The sequence below is a fragment of the Saccopteryx bilineata genome, chromosome 5 (genome assembly GCF_036850765.1).
Source record: "Saccopteryx bilineata isolate mSacBil1 chromosome 5, mSacBil1_pri_phased_curated, whole genome shotgun sequence".
Classification (NCBI taxonomy): domain Eukaryota; kingdom Metazoa; phylum Chordata; class Mammalia; order Chiroptera; family Emballonuridae; genus Saccopteryx; species Saccopteryx bilineata.
In genome coordinates this window covers 21,524,327-21,547,436 of record NC_089494.1, presented here as the reverse complement: position 1 = coordinate 21,547,436, position 23,110 = coordinate 21,524,327, and the positions used below count along the sequence as shown (strand labels likewise).

Below are 23,110 nucleotides of genomic sequence, written 5' to 3'. Positions count from 1 at the left end.
GGTAGTGGAACGGGGTGGGGGACTGAGTTTAAACTGAGAATGCAAGGAAGGAAAGCTTTTCGGAGAAAGAACATTTCTGAAGACTGCCCAGTAGGCATGGAGAGCAGGGGAACAGCATTTCAAACACGGGAGGAGCATATAGACAGGCCTGGAGATGGGAAGGAGCTAGTACACTGGGGAAGCGATTAGAAGGCCGGCCTGGCTAGATGCTGCAGAGGAAGGGAAGAATGGAAGGGAGGGGAGTAGAAAGCAGGTGCAAGTCACACGGGACCTTGTAGGTCACGTGGCTGCAGCTTTTAGATTCCTAGCTCTTCCCTAATGAATGAAATGACTTCATAAATCGTTTTTTCTGAACCTCGAGTTTATTGGTTTTTGAAACAGAAACAGTGATGCCAAAGCTGGCAAACTTGTGTACACACACACACACACACACACACACACACACACACGTTACATAAAGCACCTTCCCTGAGGGCCATGTAATTTACCATTATTATGAAGTCAATACTATAGCCACAGAGATAATGCTGGGTCAGCCGGGTAATTAGCTGAAAATTATCTTCATACTCATTTTTCCTGCACAGAAATCTTTCCTGCAGAGAGACCCAGAATATGAGACTTTTCATAATAGCTTAAACAAAGGAACTTGCCAGCCAGCAGCACACGGATTCCCCGTCAGTCATCAGAATTTGTATCTGCCAGGCTGACACACCCATTATTCCCTGAAGAGCAAACACCTTTCTGCTCTGTCCGGTGCCTTCCTACCGTCAAGGCATGTCAGGAATACAGCTAAGTTCTGTTTACCGCCAGGGTAAACTGCCCTCCTACAGCATTCTTGTAGAAAGCCATTTTTGTGGGGGTTCAGTATGTTCCCAAGTATTTACAGGTCCGGAAAAGGCAGACATGGTGCCCACTGTTCACTGCCAATGGTGATCTGGCCCTTAGTTCTCTGCACGTCACAGTAGGGTCGTGTATTCTTGATGACTGTCATTCGGTTATTTTGTGGAAATAAATTACTTTGCTCTCCCAATTCTACCTACCCCAGACTACCTTACTTTTCTTTTCCACTCTTGCTTTTCAAGTACGAATAACTATGTATTTTAAGCTTTTTTTTTAATTGAAAGTAATAAATTAAGACATTCTTCTTCAGGTGGTTCATCTTGGCATAAAAATCACCAGCATTTACAGTAGTGGGCTCACAGTATTGAGTGTATAGGAATCCATTTCAGTAGTAACAACATTTAGTGACCTTAGAAAGAAAACTTTCCATTTATAGTTACTTTGATAGTCTTACACATTGTAACTTTCTATACAGTATAATACTTTAAAATTAAGATATTTTAAGGAAGTAGTATCTTCAAGGAAGATGTGGTGTCTTCTGTGATTCTTCCTCAAAATGAAGCCATGGGCTTGGCTGAGATCAAGTTTCTGGAAGTATTAAGACTACAGCCGGTCCTCCTGTGAGTCAAGACTTATGGTGGAACTTTGGCTACTGGTGTCAGCAGTTTCATAGGATTTCTGGTCTTTGGCAAAGTTGATGAAAACCTTATTTTTTCAAGGGAAATAAAGCCATTAGTGGCCGGTAAACTCAAGAAAGAAGTAAGGTTAATTCACATACACATGTTTGCATGCATGCACACACTTGGGAGAACAAATAAAAATATTAGATGTTATAGGGCCATCTTCATCCACATATAAATACTCTCACCAGAAGTCTTCCCTTTAGATATTTAAATTTAATTAGAGTTTGAAAATAATGCCTATATCTAAAACTATTATTACATTTACAATCACAATAGAAATTTAACATCATAATTCAATTTCTGTAACCACTTATCTGTGTTGCTTTAAGATTTACATCAATATCTCTACCAAGTATAAACAAGGAGCTCAACCCAAGCCCTTATCATATGCTTGTAAGCTGATGTTGAGAGAAATTTCACCTTGATTTCACCTCTTGATTTCAAGAGTTAATGCACTAAAATTAAATTTGCATAGAAATCTCACATTAACATTATGTTTATTATGCCAAGCATTTAACAGGCGGTCCTTTATTACTTTGCTTAAAATTATTAAATCTACTAGTCATTGATTCATCCAGAGAATATTGCGAGCCCATTTTGTGACAGTTGGGTACAAGTCAAAGCATAAATATCCTGTATTAGAAAAAAAGAACCTGCCTAAAGTCCACATAGAAAATTGTGCATAAAGTGCAGCACCACATGTTTACTTAGGGGCCTCTAAGGCCTCTCTTTCAGGTCAAATCAGTGGTAGATGCAATCAAATGTCCTCTACCAGGTTGGTTGGGCCAAACACAATTCATACAGTGCAAAGGTGATGAAGGGTACCCCATGAAGTCTCTAGCTATTGACTATAAATGTAGTTCAGACGATGTGAAACAAACAATGGAACTCTGCCTTTGCCACTTTGTTTGCCTGGATCTAGCAGATCTAAACATTGAGCACCAAATTCTCCCTAGACACCCCCATTGTGGTCTATTCCAGGAAGACAATCAATAGAAATGTTATTTAAGAAACCTATCAAGGAGAAAGTAAGAAAAGTGGAATTTTTTTTGTTTGTTTATTTGTGTGTGTGTATGTGTGTATGTGACAGAGACAGAGAGAGAGAGAGAAAGACAGAGAGAGGGACAGATAGGGACAGACAGACAGAAAGGGAGAGAGATAAGAGGCATCAATTTTTCTTCGCAGTACCTTAGTTGTTCATTGATTGCTTTCTCATATGTGCCTTGACCAGGGGGCTACAGCAGAGCGAGTGACCTTTTGCTCAAGACAACGACCTTGGGTTTAAACCAGCAACCATGGAGTCATGTCTATATGCCCATGCTCCAGCTGGCGCCCTTGGGGTTTCAAACCTGGGTTCTCTGTGTCCCAGCTGATGTTCTACCCACTGTACAACCGCCTGGTCAGGCTAAAGGAAAGTGTTTTGTTTTGCAGGTGAAAGTAATGTTTTGTTGCTTTGCATATACGCATAACTTGATGGATAGAGATATCTTGGAGAAAGGAAAACATCTTCTTTTCTGTATTAAAAAGAGTTCATGCTTTTAAGATTTTCCTCTACTATCCCAAAATGTGGTTGAAAATAAATTAAGCTAAGTTTTTCAGGTGCAAGATGAGATATTGCTTCAACTAAAAACAAACTGGATGCCATTGACAAGAAAGAAACAAAAAATGAATGTATAATAATTAATGGGACGCTGTGCACATGTATCATGGTCTCCAACTTACCTCTTCCAGAGTAGTCTGACTCACTAAGAAATTTGTGATATTTAAAGCAGCCTTGTTGGTTTCCAGCAGATCAAAAATGTTTGCTACTCCTCCTGCCGTGACTGGTACATGATACTCTAGCATGCTGAGGTGCTGATCCTGTGGCAACCAAAAGAAAATAAAATGTACGTTGCAATGTCAGGTAATATTGACTTGATGACTCGTATTTGAGAAAGCTGAGAAAAACACTCCAATTCAATCCACTGAAAATGACACTACGGTGTAAATAATAGGTATGTTTTGAAACAAATAGCTTGCAAAGGCGAGATGAAAAGTTTTACGAATGTCAAAGGCAAAACCAATTAAAAAGCAAATGAAAATTCCAAAGCATTTTACATTCATGTGCACTTATGAAGTCATTATAGTCTTGCTTGCAAAAACAAAACAAAACAAAAAAATAAACAACAAAATCCCCCATAGAATGGTGTTTCAGATGACAGGTTATGCTCTTTGCTTACATAAGCTTTTTCAGAGATTACTTTTAGAAATATTATTTTTTTAAATGTTAGAATTCTTCTAAGGGGCCAAGGATTAGCTGCTCGATGTAAATGGGCTAAAGAAGCTAGATTTCAACAGCATTGTCTAGGAAATACTCATTCAAATAACTGCATTTGTTCACAACTCAGCCTAAAATTCTCTTCAATTTACGTTAGTCCACATACAGTGTTGCCATTGATTTAGTAATCCATTCTTATGTCCTTGGAGTATCTTTCACACCTTGCTTTTCTGCATGTTTAATTAGTTATCATATCCCATATATTTTTCTCTAAAACAACTCTCAAATGTGGCCTTTCCTCCCTATAGCACCGCCAATAATGTCATTAACCTGAGGCTCATCACTCCACATCTGAGTGACTGCAACAGCCGCTTCAGAAGCCTAGAGACCACACACACACACACACACACACACACACACACACCCATATGGTGTCACAAAGCAGCTAGGCTAATCTTTCCTAAACACTAGTCTAATCAGGATGTTTCCTTGCTCCAGAATCTACCCCTGCAAACTCTACGGGTTAAATCAAGACTGTGTATCTCCACCTGGTATTCGAGGTGTCCGTTGCTGGAAAACCTTCCTCTCACACCTTGCTCACTGCCCTGCCCCCCCCCCCCCCATTGACTTCTATCCATATTACACCTGTCACTGCAAGCAGGCTCTTACTTATTTTTACTCCCAAATAGTTGTTCTTGCCATTTCCCTTCTAGATATCTAGAAACCACTGCCTACTTGTAAAGAATGGTCTGTTTAGGAAGAAATAAGACATCATTCCATCATTGCTGCATTTGTCTTGGGTAGCCCTGGTTCCAGGAAGAGGCCAGGGCAAATGTCTTTCTCCGTGAACAAGCATGGGATTCCATCCAGAAATTCATTGAAAGAAAAAGCACTATGACCAACTTGGAAAGTGTCCTTTAATTTTAAATTTGATTTTAATTTAGATGATAGAAAATGGGCTTTGATAAGAATCGTAAAAGCTATTATTTCCTGGAGAAGTTAGCCAAAGCTTGGGAGGCTGAGGCAAAGTTGTTTGTAGTGATAAAATAATTGTTTTTTTAAAAATACACACTATTTTGCTCTCTCTAAACACATCACATTAATATGGTGCCTCATAGAATTATCCTTATGGATATTTTATCATTTATTTTTCACACCAATCTTGTGATGTCGATGACATTATTGTTATTTTACAAATGAGAAAAATGATGTTCAGAGGCTCTAAATGTCTTGCTGGAAATCACATAGGGAGAGCCTGACCTCAGCCCAAGACTTCCTATTTCTTTCCACCATTCCGCACATGGTTTCCTTTGAAAACAATCATTCACCATAATCATCTTGTACAAATTACCTGTATATCAAAGATGTTATATAATAACACTTTTTTTTTGTCAAGTGCATATATTTTACATTTGTACTATGGGAGATGCATAGGCATATATCTGTATGTGTCTATCTAATGGATATGTATAAAGAAGGTGAAATGAATCAATGTTTCAACTAGTGTGTGTCTTAAGAACTTGATTTCCTAGCAGTTCTGTTCAAACCTATGTGGCCTTATCTTTCAAATGAAGGGATCAAAGGAGATAGTCTGTTCTGGCTGTGACATTCTGAAACTAATTTTTTTTTCCTAAAACAAAATGCACTTGGTCATATAGTATCTGTCATCCTTTAGTTCCCTGATATATGTAGCTAGTAAACTAGTTATGTATACAACTTGAAAACTAATACAGTATGGTCATAAAGCCTTTGCGAGGAAGAACTATATAAAGTTATGTAAAAAGATGGCGTTATTTTTAATAGTTACAAAATATAAGTTTTGTAATTATATATGAAGATATTTGGAGATTCTATTTGAATAACAGAATCATATGAAGTTTATTTGTTGGAGCTAAGTGCGTTTCAGAGTATCTTATGCATCTTTAACTAACAAATATTTTATATATTGAAGATTAGTAATAAATCTGTGGTAACTTGAGGATGGCAAACATCTATACAATACCACTATCAGAAGAAATCTATATAAAATCACAGGATACTTTCTTACTTACTTTTAAGTATGTTTTTGGAAAGTGCAGTTGCATGAATTTTGTGAGGGCCTCCATACTAACTCTGGTATTCTTCACGTGAACCTTGACGGTAAATCCTCGTCCGAACCTGGAAAGAAAAAGTGCAAAGCACGGTATCAGTTACATTTTGCTGAAATGGCTCCCCTGGGATTCTAGATAATAAAACGGGACTCAAGCCGACCATTATAGCCCTTCTTCTTGTATAAAGACTGTCATTTTGTCATAAAAGTTCAGGGCATGCTGCAAACTGGAAATAGTGAACTGCCATGATTTTTAAAAATGTATTTCTACCACTATACAGAGTCAGAGTCCTCGAGCAAAAAAATGCATTAGAAAGAAAATATAAAATCTTTGCTTTCTTTGACATCCATAAGTTGGCAATTAATGTCAATTTCTGGGGTTAATTACCTTCTAATTTAAAGCAAACGACTTCTTGAGAGGAAAGTCATTGGCAATTAGGTGTCAACAGTAAAGATTAACATCATTGGGTTTAAAACATAGATTAAAAAATAGATACATCAGCCAACTGTTAGCACTGAGAGTACAGTTTGTAAACAAGTCTCAACAGACTCTCTCAGAACAACATATACTGCCTCTTGCGTCTTTTTTTCTTTATCTTGGTTAATACTATTACATAAGAAAGCTAACTGTACAGATAAAGATATAATATCGTGAAGTTCAGAGATTAATATGGAGATATAAATTCATAGACAATTTGGAAAACATAAAATATTAATTTAATTTTAATTTGTTAGTGTGATATTTATGCACATTTACTCAATGCATTCTTGATTAAAAGGTTTTGAATGTGATAAAAATATTGTGTAGCTCACTGAAGCCTGTGCAAATGGCAAAGGGACGTGCTGGATAAAAATCTATGCCTTCACGTACTTGTCAAGGTCTAATCTGTTATTCAGTAAACTACTGAAACTGCTTCTTGAAGTTATTTTGGTTGTGGATTATGGTAAATTTTTTTAAAGCTTTTAGGTCATGCAGGTTTTGAGGTATTAACTAAAAACACACCCAGTCCTCACTAAGATAATTTAACTTTAAGATGAGTCAACGATTCACTTCTCTAATCTAATTTTGTTACTCATTGCAGGGCAAGCTGCCGAGATACTCCTTGACAGTCAGTATAGAACCCTACACCATACGTTAAATGACACATGCATTTGTTCTTCACCTGCTCTTTATATGCTGCAAAGATCCGATACATTGGAACCTTCCATTCACCATGATGGCCAGCCTGGTACAGAGAGCTTCACACTCCTCCATGCTGAAAGACAGCACATTCTCATCAGTTCTGGGCATAGAGAATTGGGTTTCTGTTTGTAAACACAAGCCTTCCTATTTCATGATGGCTCTTTAGAAATACTATTTTAGTCCCTTTTTATGGCTTTCTCTTTGACAAGCTAAAAAAAATAGGGTTTATTACAGCTCCTTCTTCAGCTGGAGGCCACCTCTCTCATCTGAAACACCCTCTGAATTAAAGCACGTTACTTCTTTCCAGCGTCCTCTAGGTCTGACTCAACACCCGTATTTCCTAAGTGCTGTTCCCAAAATAATACTGTGCTTTTTGTTTTCCTTCAGAATCCGTACTTAGGTGGCTCTTTATGTTTATGTATTTACAACTATTTAACCTGCATATGCTTATATAATTTCTAATTTCAAAGGCTATGATACGTGGAGGAATCTTATGTATCACCCTGCCCCTTCATACAAAAGTGTATAAAAACCAAATGATTTGCTTTGTAACTTAAAGCATGCTAGGGCAAGGTGAGGCTAGAAACCAGTCTCTTGATTATAAACAAATCTAATACTTTTCCTACTATATGATAATTACAATAGAAAAGTGAACTTCATACAAGGTCAACCTTATAAAAAAAGCACAGAAAAAGTGTTTTAGTAGCTTTTTTATTTAACTGATTGGACAGGTCTAGTTCATGGAAAAGTCTGTGAGCTGGTTCTTAAAGGACCAGCAAGATTAGAATTTGGAGAGACTGTGTGAGAAGACCATTTCCAGGCCATGATGACAGGAAAGGTCAATCAGTGTGAGCATTCAGATTGACCAATAGGAGAGGTGACATAGAAAAAAAAAGGCTAGAAATGTAGATAATAAAAGGTTTTGCATTCTAAGCCAAAAGATGCTGAACTTCAAGTGTATGTGATAGGCAATAGAGTCTTAGTTGAGTTGAGAGGATGAAAAGTCATAAAGATTTGTTTTTAAAAAGGAGTGCCTAAGGATTGTTTTTTTAAATTTAAGAGACACTTCTATAATAAAATTCCATTATAAGCATTGACTGGCAGGGATGGAACACATTATAGGCTCTGATATTCTAAGAAGGTCAGCTGTGCATCACCCTATCTGGGCAGTTTATGTGAACTGACCCTCTGTGTGACTTAACCCCAAGAATAACATGGTGATTTATAAAAGGTTGCTGAGGCCCTGTCCCAGCTCAGAGCTGGATTCTCACCATGTAACTTGTCTGACTTGCTCCTAAGACTGTACATATAAAATACTTTCACCTAATTGTGGACTTTCATTATCAATATATATTACACAGAGACTCTCTTTTCCCATCGGTCATCCTAGAATCGTGCCCATTGGCCTGAAGCTCCCGCACGCAGTTTACCTGTGAGATGTGAGGATGACAGAACACTTATTCTGCACTTCTTCTGAAATAATCTTCCAGAGGTGCCGTTTTGACTTCGGATCCATCCCAGAGCTTGGCTCATCCTTCACAGACAGTTACAAGAAAAATGTATCAAATTAATTAATTTTTGATGAGGTTTTTTTTTTTTTTTTTTTTACCTGAATCACTATATCTCACTTGCTCTGAACAGAAACCACTTGGCAAAGTCCGATGACTAACTTGTTTTATACCTAATAGACTTCTTTCTGCTGCTGTCAAAAAACTCAAAATTAATCATTTGAAATTATCAATCCATTTTTAAAAAGTGTCGCATGGAAGTTGACACCCTGTTACTTTACACTTGTCTCTTATATTTCTTTGGAAGAATTTCTGCTTCAGTCATGGGAAAAGCAGAGTTTTCACATTTAGTACCACGTTGTCACATGCATAGTCGAGGTCCCAGCCCCAGGACCGCCGCTTCTCCGTGACAGCGCAGCGTGGCGGTGCGTGATAATCCGCCATGTGAAGTGAAAAGAACACAGCCTGATGTTTCAGTTCGTACACTGTGGAGGTGCATTTTTTTAGTTTTATGTCATTAATTGAAATTTTATACTCCTTGGGGAAATAAGCCTAAGATTTGCAGAAACTGCCAAGTAGGAAGATATAAATTATGTTTGAAAAGCAAAAGATGTTTTGAAAATTGTTCAGACATATAATTAGAAATGTAGCAATGTCTAGTCTAAACAAGCAACGATAAGGTTCTTACAGATGGTTAAACAACAAATTATAGGTTTAGATTTGATAAAAATTAAAAATATGTATCTGTACTAGAAAGGGTATACACAGGATGGCCAAAGGCTTGTTTTTATAGTAAGGGCTTAAATTTAAATGTAAAGAAAGAAATAAGGGATAATTTGGGGAAACAGTAGAGGGTATATATCGTCATGGCTATCTTTGATGATAACAGCATATGTTGTAAACACATATAAAATAAAATATAGTATCTTTCTCTCATGGCCTGTATTTCAGCAACACTCATTAATACATCACATTTGCATAGCACTTTCAACTTTTTGAAGTACTTTATTTGTTGTCTCACAGGAGTGCCTAAGGATTGTTTTTTTCAATTTAAGAGACACTTCTATAATAAAATTCCATTATAAGCATTGACTGGCAGGGATGGAACACATTATAGGCTCTGATATTCTAAGAAGGTCAGCTGTGCATGGCCCTATCTGGGCAGTTTATGTGAACTGACCCTCTGCGTGACTTAACCCCAAGAATAACATGGTGATTTATAAGTGGATTTTTATTACATATACTTATAGCTCTTTTTGAGTTCAGATGACCTTAAACGAAAGGTATCTTCCAAAACAAGGGCAAGCTTATTTCTCTAAAATAAACATTTTTTTTTTTACAATATTTGACCTGGGGAGCAGAATGCTATGCTACCCCTGTGTGTAATGTACATTTCCAGGTGATTGATTTAATTTTCTAGATCTTAAAGAAAATATGAATGTGGAATGCATTTCTCATCTTCAAAAAATTTGGATAAAATAGAATGGCAGATTATTGATCACATCCCAAGCTAGGTAACTTACAATTTTCAGTAAAAAGGAAATAAAATTTTAGCACCACATATTGTCTTAAAATGTGCCTTTTCTCCTTTCTAGATGTTTAAAAATATGTTAGTTCACCTGGTCAGTTACCAATAGAACTGATTTCTTCAGTAACTGGGAATCAAATTCTGCTGCATTCCATTACAGACTCAGTTGTATGCCCTGACTCTGTTCCAGCTACTTCCCACTCCCATACCAAGTGTTTTCTCCAAAATTGGCTGTAACACAGCTTCAGACAAAAACTTTTTGAGGGCACACTGTTGTGGCAACATATCATTTGCTGAGATGAAATCCTTTAATGAGATAGTATAGGGAAACTGCTTTACAAATTACCCAGCACACAGTGAGCTCTTCATAAATGTTGATTCCAAAAGTGAGAATAAAATATTAGACACACACTTGGATATGTGGTTCTAATTATGGAATAGCCTTTTTCACGACTCTCTTACCAGCAACAGGATAGAAGGTTTCCCTATCAAGGCCAGGGCAGTGGACAGTTTTCGCTTTGTGCCATAGCTGCACATAGAGGTAGCTCTGTCCTTGTAGGGCATCAGGTGGAGCCTCCGCAGGAGTTTATGAACAGTCTGTGGGCCGAAAAGAGAGTCAGCTTCACCTTCTCCTACCAAAACTCTTAAAGCTCTAGATAGAGAAGCTGTCTGTGAAACAAAACTTTAATAGTGAAGAAATACATACCTGAAAAAGTAAAGACATTTAAACTCAACATAAATTTTATGCTATTTTCAAAGATCCACTTACAAATTAATAATAATCTGGCTTGGCTGGTTGGCTCAATGGATAAAGCATCAGCCCAGCATATGGATGGCCTGGTGTGTGAATGGCTTGGGTTTAATTCCTGGGAAGAACACACAGGAGAAGTGACCATATGCTTCTCTCTCCCTCCCTCTCCCCTTTCTCTCCCTCTTCTCCTCCCACAGACAGTGGCTCAATTGGTTTGAGAGTTGGCCCCAGATGAGGGTTTCCAAGTGGGTTCCAGTGGGGGCATATGTGGGAGTCTATCTCCCTTGTCTCAAAGAAAAAAATAATTAATAGTAATTTAAAGATAAAAGCAATTCTGTGGAAGCTTATTTTCCAGTGTAATTCTCCAACCAAAAATATGTGCAGATAGGAACACAGCCCCTCCTGTGGAAGAGAGGCAGAAACCATAGTGACAGCTGCAGCAGGCTGACACTAGCAATGCCCATACCTGAATGCCCTAGGCATTGGGAGAGGGGGTAGCAGGCCTGCAGACAGACCACACCTAGGGAACACAGAGGCCACACCCATTGGAATCCAGTGGCCAAAACCTTCTTATACACAGAAAAAATGAGAAGGTAGAGAAATGCAACCCAAATGAATCAAGAGAAATCCCCAGAAAAGAACCAGAATGAGTCAGATATAACCAAATTACCAGATGCAGAGTTTGAAATTACAATTGTTAGGATGCTCAAAGATCTTAGAACAACAATAGATGGTCATTACAAACACCTAAATAAAGAGATAGCAAATATAAAAAAAGAATATTGAAATAATAAAAAAGAATCAGTCAGAAATGACAAATACAATATCAGAAATTAAGAACACAATGGAAGGAATTAAAAGCAGGATGGATGAGGCTGAGAGTCAAATCAGCAAGTTAGAGGACAAGATAAATAAAGGCATGGAAGCAGAGCAGAAAAAAGAAAAGAGACTCAAAAAGTCTGAGGAAACTCTGAGAGAGCTCTGTGACAACATAAAGAGAAATAACATCTGCATCATAGGGGTTCCTGAATAAGAAGAGAAAGAACAAGAGATAGAGACTTTGTTCAAGCATATCATAGCTGAAAACTTCCCTCAATTAAGGCAGGAAAACATCTCACATGTTTAAGAAGCACAGAGGACTCCATTAAAGAGAAACCCAAAGATATCAACACCAAGACACATCATAATTAAAATACCAGGGCTAAGTGATAAAGAGAAAATATTAAAAGCTGCTAGAGAAAAAAGACTATCACCTACAAAGGAGCCCACATAAGGATGACTTCTGACTTCTCAACAGAAACACTTGAGGCCAGAAGGGAATGGCAAGAAATATCCAAAGTAATGCAGAACAAGAACCTACAACCAAGACTACTTTATCAAGCAAGGCTATCATTTAAAATTGAAGGAGAAATAAAAAGCTTTCCAGACAAAAAAAAAAAATCAAGGAATTCACTACAACCAAACCAAGGCTGCAAGAAATGCTAAGGGGCCTGTTGTAAACAGATCAAAGGAGAAAAAGAATATAGCAAAAGAGGAATACAGTTTAAAGAATAAAATGGCAATAAACAACTACGTATCAATAATAACCTTAAATGTAAATGGATTAAATGATCTGATCAAAAGACATAGGGTAGTTGTGTGGATAAGAAAACAGGATCCTTACATATGCTGTCTATAAGAGACACACCTTAAAACAAAAGATGCACATAGACTGAAGATAAAAGAATGGAAAAAATATTTCATGCAAATGAAAATGAAAAAAAAGCTGGGGTAGCAATACTTATATCATACAAAATGGACTTTAAAACAAAGACTATAATGCTGAGGTCGCTGGTTCGAAACCCTGGGCTTGCCGGGTCAAGGCACATATGGGAGTTGATGCTTCCAGCTCCTCCCCCCTTCTCTCTCTCTGTTTCTCTCTCCTCTCTCTCCCTCTTTGTCTCTCTCCTCTCTAAAAATGAATAAATAAAATAAAATAAATTAAAAAAATAAAATAAAACAAAGACTATAGTTAGAGATAAAGAAGGTCACTACATAGTGATAAAGGGAGCAATCCAACAGGAAGATATAACCATTATAAATATCTACGCACCTAAAATAGGAGCACCTATATATATAAAGCAGACTTTGATGGATTTAAAGGGTGATATCAACAGCAATACTATAATAGTAGGGGATTTCAATACCCCACTAACATCACTAGATAGATCTTCAAGAAAGAAAATTAACAAAGAAACAGCAGACTTAAAGGACATACTAGATCAATTCGATTTAATAGATATCTTCAGAACCTTTCACCCTAAAACAGCAGAATATACATTCTTCTCAAGTGCTCATGGTACATTCTCTAGAATAGATCACATGTTAGGGCACAAAAGTGGTCTCAACAAATTTAAGAAGATTGAAATCATATTGAGCAATTTCTCTGATTACAATGGCATGAAAGTAGAAATCAACCACAACAGAAAAACTGAAAAATACTCAAACACTTGGAAACTAAGTAGCATGTTATTAAATAATGAATGGGTAAACAATGAGATCAAAGAAGAAATAAAAAAATTCCTAGAAACGAGCAATAATGAGCATACATCAACTCAAAATTTATGGGACACAGCAAAAGCAGTCCTGAGAAGGAAGTTCATAGCATTACAGGCATACCTCAAGAGCTAGAAAAAGCTCAAATAAACAACTTGACCCTACATCTAAAAAAACTAGAAAAAGAATAGCAAGTAAAGCCCAGAGCTAGTAGAAGGAAGGAAATAATAAAGATCAGAGCAGAAATAAATGACATAGAGGCTAAAGAGACAATACAGAGGATCGATGAAACCAGGAGCTGATTCTTTGAAAAGGTAAATAAGATCAATGAACCTTTAACCAGACTCACCAAGAAAAAAAGAGAGAGGACTCAACCAAATAAAATTAGAAATGAGAGTGGAGAAATAACAACTGACACAACAGAAATACAAAATATTGTAAGAAAATACTATGAAGAATTGTATGCCAAAAAACTAGACAACCTAGATGAAATGGACAAATTCTTTGAAACATATAATCTTTCAAAAATTAATCTGGAAGAATCAGAAAACCTAAATAGATCAATTACAACAAATGAGATTGAAATAGTTATCAAAAAACTCCCAAAAAAGAAAAGTCCTGGGCCTGATGGCTTCACAAGTGAATTCTACCAAATATTCAAAGAAGAACTAACTTCTATCCTTCTCAAGCTATTTCAAAAAATTCAAGAGGAAGGAAGACTTCCAAGCTCCTTTTATGAGGCGAGTATAATTCTGATTCCAAAACTAGGCAAAGACAACACAAAGAAAGAAAGAAAATTATAGGCCAATATCCCTGATGAATTTAGATGCTAAAATCCTCAACAAAATATTAGCAAACCGGATCCAGCAATATATGAAAAAAATCATACACCATGATCAAGTGGGATTTATTCTTGGGAGGCAAGGCTGGTACAATATTTACAAGTCAATCAATGTGATTCATCACATAAACAAAAGGAAGGAGAAAAACCACATGATAATTTCAATAGATGCAGAAAAAGCATTTGATAAAAATCCAGCATCCATTCATGATCAAAACTCTCAGCAAAGTAGGAATACAGGGAACATATCTCAACATGATAAAGGCCATCTATGACAAACCCACAGCCAACATCATACTCAATGGGCAGAAATGAAAAGCAATTCCCTTAAGATCAGGAACAAGGCAGGGGTGCCCCCTTTTACCACTCTTATTCAACATAGTCCTGGAATTCCTAGCCACAGCAATCAGACAAGAAAAAGAAATAAAAGGCATCCGAATTGGAAAAGAAGAAGTAAAACTATCATTATTTGCAGATGATATGATATTGTATATAGAAAACCCTAAAGTCACAGTCAAAAAACTACTAGACCTGATAAATGAATTCAGCAAGGTGGCAGGACATAAAATTAATACTCATAAATCACAGGCACTTTTATACACTAACAATGAACCGTCAGAAAGAGAAATTAAGGAATCAATCCCCTTTACCATTGCAAACAAAAATATAAAGTACCTAGGAATAAATTTAACCAGGGAGATTAAAGACTTGTACTCGGAAAATTATAAAACATTGATAAAAGAAATCAGGCAAGATACAAACAAGTGGAAGCATATATCATGCTCATGGTTAGGAAGAATAAACTTCATTAAAATGTCTATATTACCCAAAGCAATTTATAAATTCAATGCAATACCGATTAAAATACCAATCACTTACTTCAAAGATATAGAACACATATTCCAAAAATTTATATGGAATCAAAAGAGAACATGAATAGCCTCAGCAATCTTGAAAAGGAAGAATAAAGTGGGAGGTATCACACTTCCGGATATCAAGTTATATTATAAGGTCATTGTACTCAAAACAGCATGGTACTGGCATAAGAACGGGCATATAGATCAATGGAAAAGAACTGAGAACCCAGAAATAAACCCTCACCTTTATGGACAACTGATATTTGACAAAGGAGGTAAGAGCATACATACATTGGAGTAAAGACAGCCTCTTCAACAAATGGTGTTGGGAAAATTGGACAGCTATCTGCAAGAAAATGAAACTAGACCACCAACTTACACCATTCACAAAAATAAACTCAAAATAGTTAAAAGACTTAAATGTAAGCCGTAAAACCATAAGCATCTTAGAAGATAACATAGGCAGTAAGCTCTCTGACATCTCTCGCAGCAATATATATATATAATATATATATATATTATATATATATATATATATTTGTCGATTTGTCTCCACAGGCAAGTGAAATAAAAGACAGGATAAACAAATGGGACTTTATCAAACTAAAAAGCTTCTGCACAGCTAAAGACAATAAGAACAGAATAAAAAGACAAACTACACAATGGGAGAATATATTTGACAATGCATCTGATAGGGGGTTAATAACCAAAATTTATAAAGAACTTGTAAAACTTAATACCAGGAAGACAAACAATCCAATCCAAAAATGGACAAAAGAAATGAATAGACACTTCTTCAAAGAGGACATACAGATGGCCAATAGGCATATGAAAAAATGTTCAACATTACTAATCATTAGAGAAATGCAAATTAAAACCATAATGAGGTATCACCTCAAACCAGTCAGAATGGCGCTCATCAACAAAACAACACACAATAAGTGCTGGCAAGGATGTGGAGAAAAGGGAACCTTCCTGCACTGCTGGTGGGAATGCAGGCTGGTGCAGCCACTGTGGAAAACAGTATGGATATTCCTCAAAAAATTAGAACTCGAGCTGCCTTTTGACCCAGCTATCCCACTTTCAGGAATATACCCCAAGAACACGATAGCACTGTTTGAAAAGGAGAAATGCACCCCCATGTTTATGGCAGCATTGTTCACAATAGCCAAGATCTGGAAATAGCCCAAGTATTCATCAGTGGATGAGTGGATTAAAAAGCTGTGGTACATATATACTATGGAATCCTATGGGGCCATAAAAAAGAAGGAAATCTTATCTTTTGCAAGAACATGGAGGGACCTGGAAAATATTACGTTAAGTGAAATAAGCCAGGCAGAAAAAGAAAAATATCATATGACCTCACTTATTTGAGGAATCCAATGAACAATAAGAACTGAGAAACGGAATTGAGACAGAGGAGGGATCAAAGGGACCAGAGGAAAAGAGGACAGAGGAAAAGGGGATGATAGGATGGGATAAACCTGAAGGGAAGGGGGGAGGGCACTATTAGGAGGGAGCAAGGGAGATGTTGAGGGGAATACGGGGGTGGGGGGATGCATTTGGGGCAACACTAGAATCTATGTAAACACAATAAATTAAAATCAATAAAAAAAGATATGTGCAGATAAACATATGTCTGTGAGTGTATGTATGTTTGCGTTTACAGTTACAGACTGTTCTTTCTGCTACATTAACACAGGATTTCCTTGTAAAGCTTGAAAGAGCTAAAGCAGAATTAAGCCTTTCTCAAGGCAGGTTTCTCATTGATTGTCATCATTGTTTTATCTTTCTTCTTACTGAGGGATGAGTTGTCACAAAGGCTTTACGTCTTTTTAAGACTGACCCAGTATCTGAACTTTAGCACATTAACTGAGGATCAGGTGTATTTGTGGCGATTTTCATGCTTAAGTAGCCTGGCAAACAGCGGAATCCTAGGAGGATTTCAACAGGTCCCTGTGCTTGCAGAAGCATAGGAAACTGCCCGAAAGGTTAACCATTCCACTACAAAGGCAAATCATTCTAGTGAAGTACAAACCATATTTTAAAAAATCAAAATGGAAGCTATTCTATTTTACTTTGGCATTTTATGGGTAATTCCATGTTTCAATACTTAGCTGGACACTAATGGGTATACAGACATCACCAATCGATGCTCCACCCACAGTCAGGGCAAGTGCAGGGGTAGTCAACCTTTTTATACCTACTGCCTCTTTTTGTATCTCTGTTAGTAGTAAAATTTTCTAATTACCCACCAGTTCCACAGTAATGGTGATTTATAAAGTAGGGAAGTAACTTTACTTTATAGAATTTATAAAGCAGAGTTACAGCAAGTTAAAGCATATAATAATAATTACTTACCAAGTACTTTATGTCGGATTTTCGCTAAGTTTGGCAGAATAAATCTTTATAAAACAACTTACTATAGTTAAATCTATCTTTTTATTTATACTTTGCTTGCTTTGCTACCGCCCACCATGAAAGCTGGAAGGCCCATGAGTGGGCAGTAGGGACCAGGTTGAATACCACTGCTTTAGTGGATCATTCTGAAGAAGTAACTGAACCAACACTGGCTGAGGCACTCCTAAAGCTGAGATCATAGGCGTGTATGTGATGTGCGCAATCAATTTAATACTGGATCCACTATCACAGCCAGTAGGACATGTAATAGCTTTCCAGAAGTGGGTTTGGTCTTGTGGGTGGGTGAGAAGTGGAAACAATATGGTTTTCAAATGATTTAGTTTGTCACTTAGACTCACTTCTTTTATATCTTTTTCTGGAATTCCATGTATCCTGGCATAGAAATATAGATGTTCTTCCACAGTTACCAGGTCATCTAAGGCATCTTCCTGAGGACAGTAGCCAACCAGTGAGCTGTGGGAGTCAACATGAGCCAGGGAGCTGAATTGAGAGAATCAGAAACACAAATGAGTTTGGAAAGATGATACCCTCCTCATCTCCAGATGTCGGGAAGGCATCTTTATTTTGATCATGGTGACTAGTGATTCTTATAAAAAAAAAAGAGGTAAAATAATCCCACCATCACAGTTAAAAGAATATATAATTAATTTCACGTTGAAAGAATACATAATTAATTTAATATGATATTTAATTATTATAACCATTTAATAATATAACCATAAAGTAGCATTAAGAATTTGCTTTGTTTTTCTCCTTCAGTTATATCGTGCTTGGTAAATTAAAGCCTTTGCTTTTCATACCCAGTCTTATTCCTGATCAGAATGTTTCCACTTGAAGGAATTATGTCTCCAGTCAGCATCTTGAAGATAGTAGTCTTTCCTGCCCCGTTCACCCCAAGAAGGCCAAAGCACTGGTTAGAGGGAGGAAAAATAGAAGATGTAAACCTTGACCCAAACCAAAGATATGTGACTATTGTATCTCTTTCCTTCTTTTTCTTGGGTAAAATAAATTCCCAAGAAAAATAAATCACTGGAATTATTCATGCATAGTGCTTGGTTGGCGATTGATAAAACTTTCTATTTTACAACAAATAGGTTCTAAATTGGTAGTTACAGCATAGTCATGGGGATGTAAAGTACAGCACAGGGAATATAGTCAATAATATTGTAATAACTATGTATGATGCCAAATAGGTACTGGATTTATGGAGATGATCACTTCATAAGTTATAGAAATGTCTAATCACTGAGTTGCACACTTGAAACTAATATAATTTGTATGTCAACTATAATTGCAAAATAAAAATTATTAAAACACATTGGTACTTATGTATCTTTTCCTATTTTCCCAGTAACTCCATTTGAACATTTGTAAACACACACACACATGACTTGTTTTATATATATTGATATATATATATATTATAGCACACCTGTGTGTGACATGATAAAATACCCAAGATATACTAACCTGACAAAGTAATTGTGTTTATACATTTCACATTATTCAAACTTTAATAACAACATTATTGAAGAAGCTACTGAAGCCATAATTTCTATATGCTATCAAATAAATTTGACACATTTATTTTGCAGCTCTGCTCAGAAAACTAAAGGCAATGCCTACATTCTCTTCCTCCTTTCAAAGCTGCCTTAATGTTGCTTCTATAAAAATAGCAAGAATAAAAAAGGATTCAGTTGTTGGGACCTCACTTCCAACAACAGATTTCTTTATGCTCTCTTTTGAAGAGGCCTGGATACTCAACATTGAAGAAAGCACCTCTGCCCAAGCTTCTAGACTGAAAGCCCAACCCAGGGAGGATAGTAGCTTGGGCAGGGGCTCAGGACTGAGTGTGTGATAAAGCCGACTTATCAAGAGGGAAGATTAAGAGGGTAAATAACACAAGGACCCTTGTAAATTTTATACATAGAATCCATCAAAAGGTTCAGAAGTTGACTTTCATATCTCTAGAAGAAAAGATGAAGGTTTGTGTTTACCACTTACCATGCCAACATGAAGGACAGTTAGAAATGAAACATTGTTCCTTACCTCCCCAGCAGGTATCCCAATGCTGATGTTGTTCACAGCTATAATCTTTTTGTGGATGAGTTGGTAGGTCTTTGTGAGACGGTGGAGCTGGACCAGGTCAAACTCATCTGCACCATTCTCAACTCTTAATCTCTCAGCTCGCACATCTTCATCTTCATCTATTGTCTCAATTGCAGGTGAAGAATTAAATTTTCTGAAGAAGAGTCTAAAAAAATGAACCCAACGATCTGCATCAATGATTCTGAAATGGCACCATTCAATTTTGACATGCTTTACTGGATTCTTACTGCACCAAAAGTGTGCTATCACATACTAGGTTTTGTTTTAAACTTCTTATACATTATGCTACTCAAATGACTTAAAAAGTGTATGAATGCCCTTCATCATATTCATGATGATATTTGAAAAATGGCTTTTGCTTTCCATGCCTTGAATGCCTACAGATTCACTAATATAATTCAGATTTCTAATTTTAGCAATAAGGAGGTCAGTTTATGTTTGAAAGTTACTTTTGGACAGACACAAAAGTCAATAATAGACTGAACACTTACAATTTTACAATCAATGGTCTCCTTTTTAAAAATCTTATTTCTCCTTTTATTATGAATAATATAAATGTTCTTCTATATTCTTTTTACTGTGAATTTCTCACGTAGGATCTATCCAACATGTTATGGTTATTTGCCTTGAAAACTCAATAGGTGTCAAACCCACCACAGTGTCTTGCTTAATAAATACCAAAACAGACCAATCAAAAAATTAAAAACTCAACAAATCAGTTTAGGTCTTCCTTCCAATGTCTATCTGTCTTCTAATGATATTCCCAGAGATTCCAACTGTAATGTTTTCTTTGAATCTTTCCCATTCCAAAATCCACTCACACAGACAGTCTGCTGACTGGAAACATCTTATAATACTCAGCCATTGTCATTGATCATTTGCTGTCAATTTCTATTACCATCATAGTCCTTCACTCTTTTTCACCTAGATTTTTCCAGAAACCTCAAATTACTCCGGTGTCTCTGAATCTTTCATTCCAATCGGTACTGTCCACAAAATCACAACTCCTAAGGCACCCTTTGGTCGTGCTGCTCTCTGTTCAAAAACCTTTAATGGACTACTGTTTGTTGAACAAAGTCCAATCTATATCTCTTTAACCAAGCATTCAATAAACTCCATAATCTTCCAACCACACACTCTAGCTCCTAATATTTCATTGCATTTATTCTGTTCAAAACAAATTGTGTTGCTCATTTTTCAAATATGTTCCAAGATTTCTTTCTTTCTTTGCTCTTATCATTTCTTTTAATATTATTAAGTTATATTTTCTGAAAGGTGATATATGCACATCATGTATTAAAATTAAAATGGTACCGAGAAATATATAGTGAAAAATAAATCTCCTTCAAATATATACAGTTCTTTTCAGCACAGGCACACGTAATTAGATAGTCTATGCATATGTTTGCATAAACATATATTTCTTTTCTAACTCAAATGCTAATATAGTTTACACATAGTTCCAAACCCTGCATTTTTCACTTAATAATTATTAGAAGTATTCCAAAATATTATACAGATAACTGTGTCATTCTGTCTAATGGTTGAATGCTATTTAATTCATGAATGTAGGCATATAATTTATTTAACCAGTCTCTAAATAAAGAACATTTAGATTGTTTTCTTTTGCCACTAGGAAATTGTTGCTATGATGAATAATTTTATACATATATAATTCTACATGTTTGTGAGCATATCTGTAGAAAAAATTCCTAGAAATAAAATTGCTGGGTTAATAGTAGATATATTTATGATTCTATTTTCAATTTTTCAATTTTCTTTTTCCAAATCCATTGCTAATATGCTACATATTCACCATTTTTTCAATATTTCCCCAATCTATTACTGATATGCTATATACTCAATCTTCTTTCCCCTTTTCTTCCAAACTCAACATAAACAGGCCACATCTGTTGTTTATGTACATATTTTCTCTCCACCACTCAGTCTTAATCTCTTTACAGCTCACAGTGCTGCTTAATGTTACTACTCTCCAGTCTAAAGTAAGCAATACTTGGAGACAAATAGTAAAATTTGTAACTATTTACTGAATGAAATGAATGGTGTATCATGCTACAAAAAAAAAATTGAGCAATACATTTCCATACCAATGGAAAAGCTTAGACATATTGACCCCTCCCCAAATATTCTAAATTGAGTTTTGTCATGGATATCAAATACTATATTTTCACTGTATTTACCTGAACTTCTTTATCAGCCATTCATTGATTAAGACTCGCAAGAAAAAGAACATGGTGCCCTGAGAAACCAAAGCCACAAACATTGCACCCAGTTTATCCATTTCAAAGGTTTCACTTGGGTATTCCACACCATATGCTTTTAAGAAGTCCAGGACCGACTGCTGTTGAGAAAGTTCAATCAACCCATAGCCAAAACAGAATTGTGGAAAAATCAGGAAAATGCGCTTGAGGGTTTCAGAAATAAGTTCTAAAGTCTGAAATAAGAGAGATAAAAATGAAGCTCAGTGTTAGACATCCAACAACTTGACAAAAACTTAAAATTAGATATAGACAAATTTTGGAAAACCTGAGAAGCTTATCTAGATTGGCAGTGATTTCAAATGCATGCTTAATTTGCATATAAATATCCACTGTATCCAAATGGTGGAAATTCATTGCTATAATCCAAGCAGAAAGGACTTGATTATTCTGAGATGATCAAAGGTGCCAGGCCAAACCTTGGAGACAGAATGACTTCTAGATCTGCGTTAGATGTTAGAAATGTAGGAATCAGGGTGCTGGGGTCTGAGTCAGGGTTATCAGTTGGTGCCTGACTGAAAAAAGAATTTAGTATAGTACAGTTTAAGAACCGAAGGTAATTTCTATCAGAAGAGGGACTAAAATGGTGAAATGAGACGGAAGGAGGGAAACAACGTATCTTAATGAGAAGCAAACGGTTCATTTTCACATTATTCACCCTCGGGGCCAACCACGTGCACCTCATGAATTTTCTTCTTCCTCCTGGAGTGTGCTTGTTTTTTCCTCAGTTCACTTTATTTCCTCTCTATTCTTTGCTAGTCAATTGCCTGACACCGCGAGTGCTTCTTTCTCGCTAATCATAATTGTCAGCTCTGAATGGAAAGTGATGCTTACAATGAAGGAGGCGCCAAGACGTGATTGAAAGGGAATGAATTAGGATTTTTTTCCCCCCATGAATGCTGAAATAAATCTTAACCCATAGCCATCTAACTAAGCCACTGTCCTTCTCACTACCATACCATAACAATTTGTTAATGAGTAAAAAGTTTAGCGGACGGATTGGTTGCATGATTTTTGTAGTGCCATACACTATACCTGATTTCAACTCCATCACCCACTCGAGCCCCATCATATCTCAAGAGTCTTGCTGCTGAGTACGTAAATGCAATCATAGTTAATAACCTAGATGGAGCCTAAAAAGAATTTTAAAAGGCTGTAGTTTCTCCCCTACTAAATTAAATAGAATGTAATGAAATTCCTCTTTTCTATTTAGAGAATGCAAAATACAG

General features: G+C 36.3%; 1 protein-coding gene across 1 annotated transcript in view; it reads right to left on the bottom strand.

Annotated features, from left to right (window-relative positions):
* Positions 1–454: 454 nt before the first annotated feature.
* Positions 455–23,110, bottom strand: part of ABCA12 (ATP binding cassette subfamily A member 12) — a 181,127-nt gene continuing 158,471 nt past the window's right edge. The window contains exons 44-53 of the mRNA XM_066279669.1: positions 21,804–22,057; positions 19,543–19,747; positions 18,294–18,403; positions 17,832–17,973; positions 10,551–10,685; positions 8,483–8,586; positions 7,033–7,125; positions 5,832–5,937; positions 3,246–3,383; positions 455–1,545 (exon numbers count right to left, since the gene is read on the bottom strand). Of these exons, the coding sequence (XP_066135766.1) occupies positions 1,444–1,545; positions 3,246–3,383; positions 5,832–5,937; positions 7,033–7,125; positions 8,483–8,586; positions 10,551–10,685; positions 17,832–17,973; positions 18,294–18,403; positions 19,543–19,747; positions 21,804–22,057 (1,389 nt within the window). The 3' untranslated portion in view covers positions 455–1,443. The remainder of the gene's footprint in view (positions 1,546–3,245; positions 3,384–5,831; positions 5,938–7,032; positions 7,126–8,482; positions 8,587–10,550; positions 10,686–17,831; positions 17,974–18,293; positions 18,404–19,542; positions 19,748–21,803; positions 22,058–23,110) is intronic.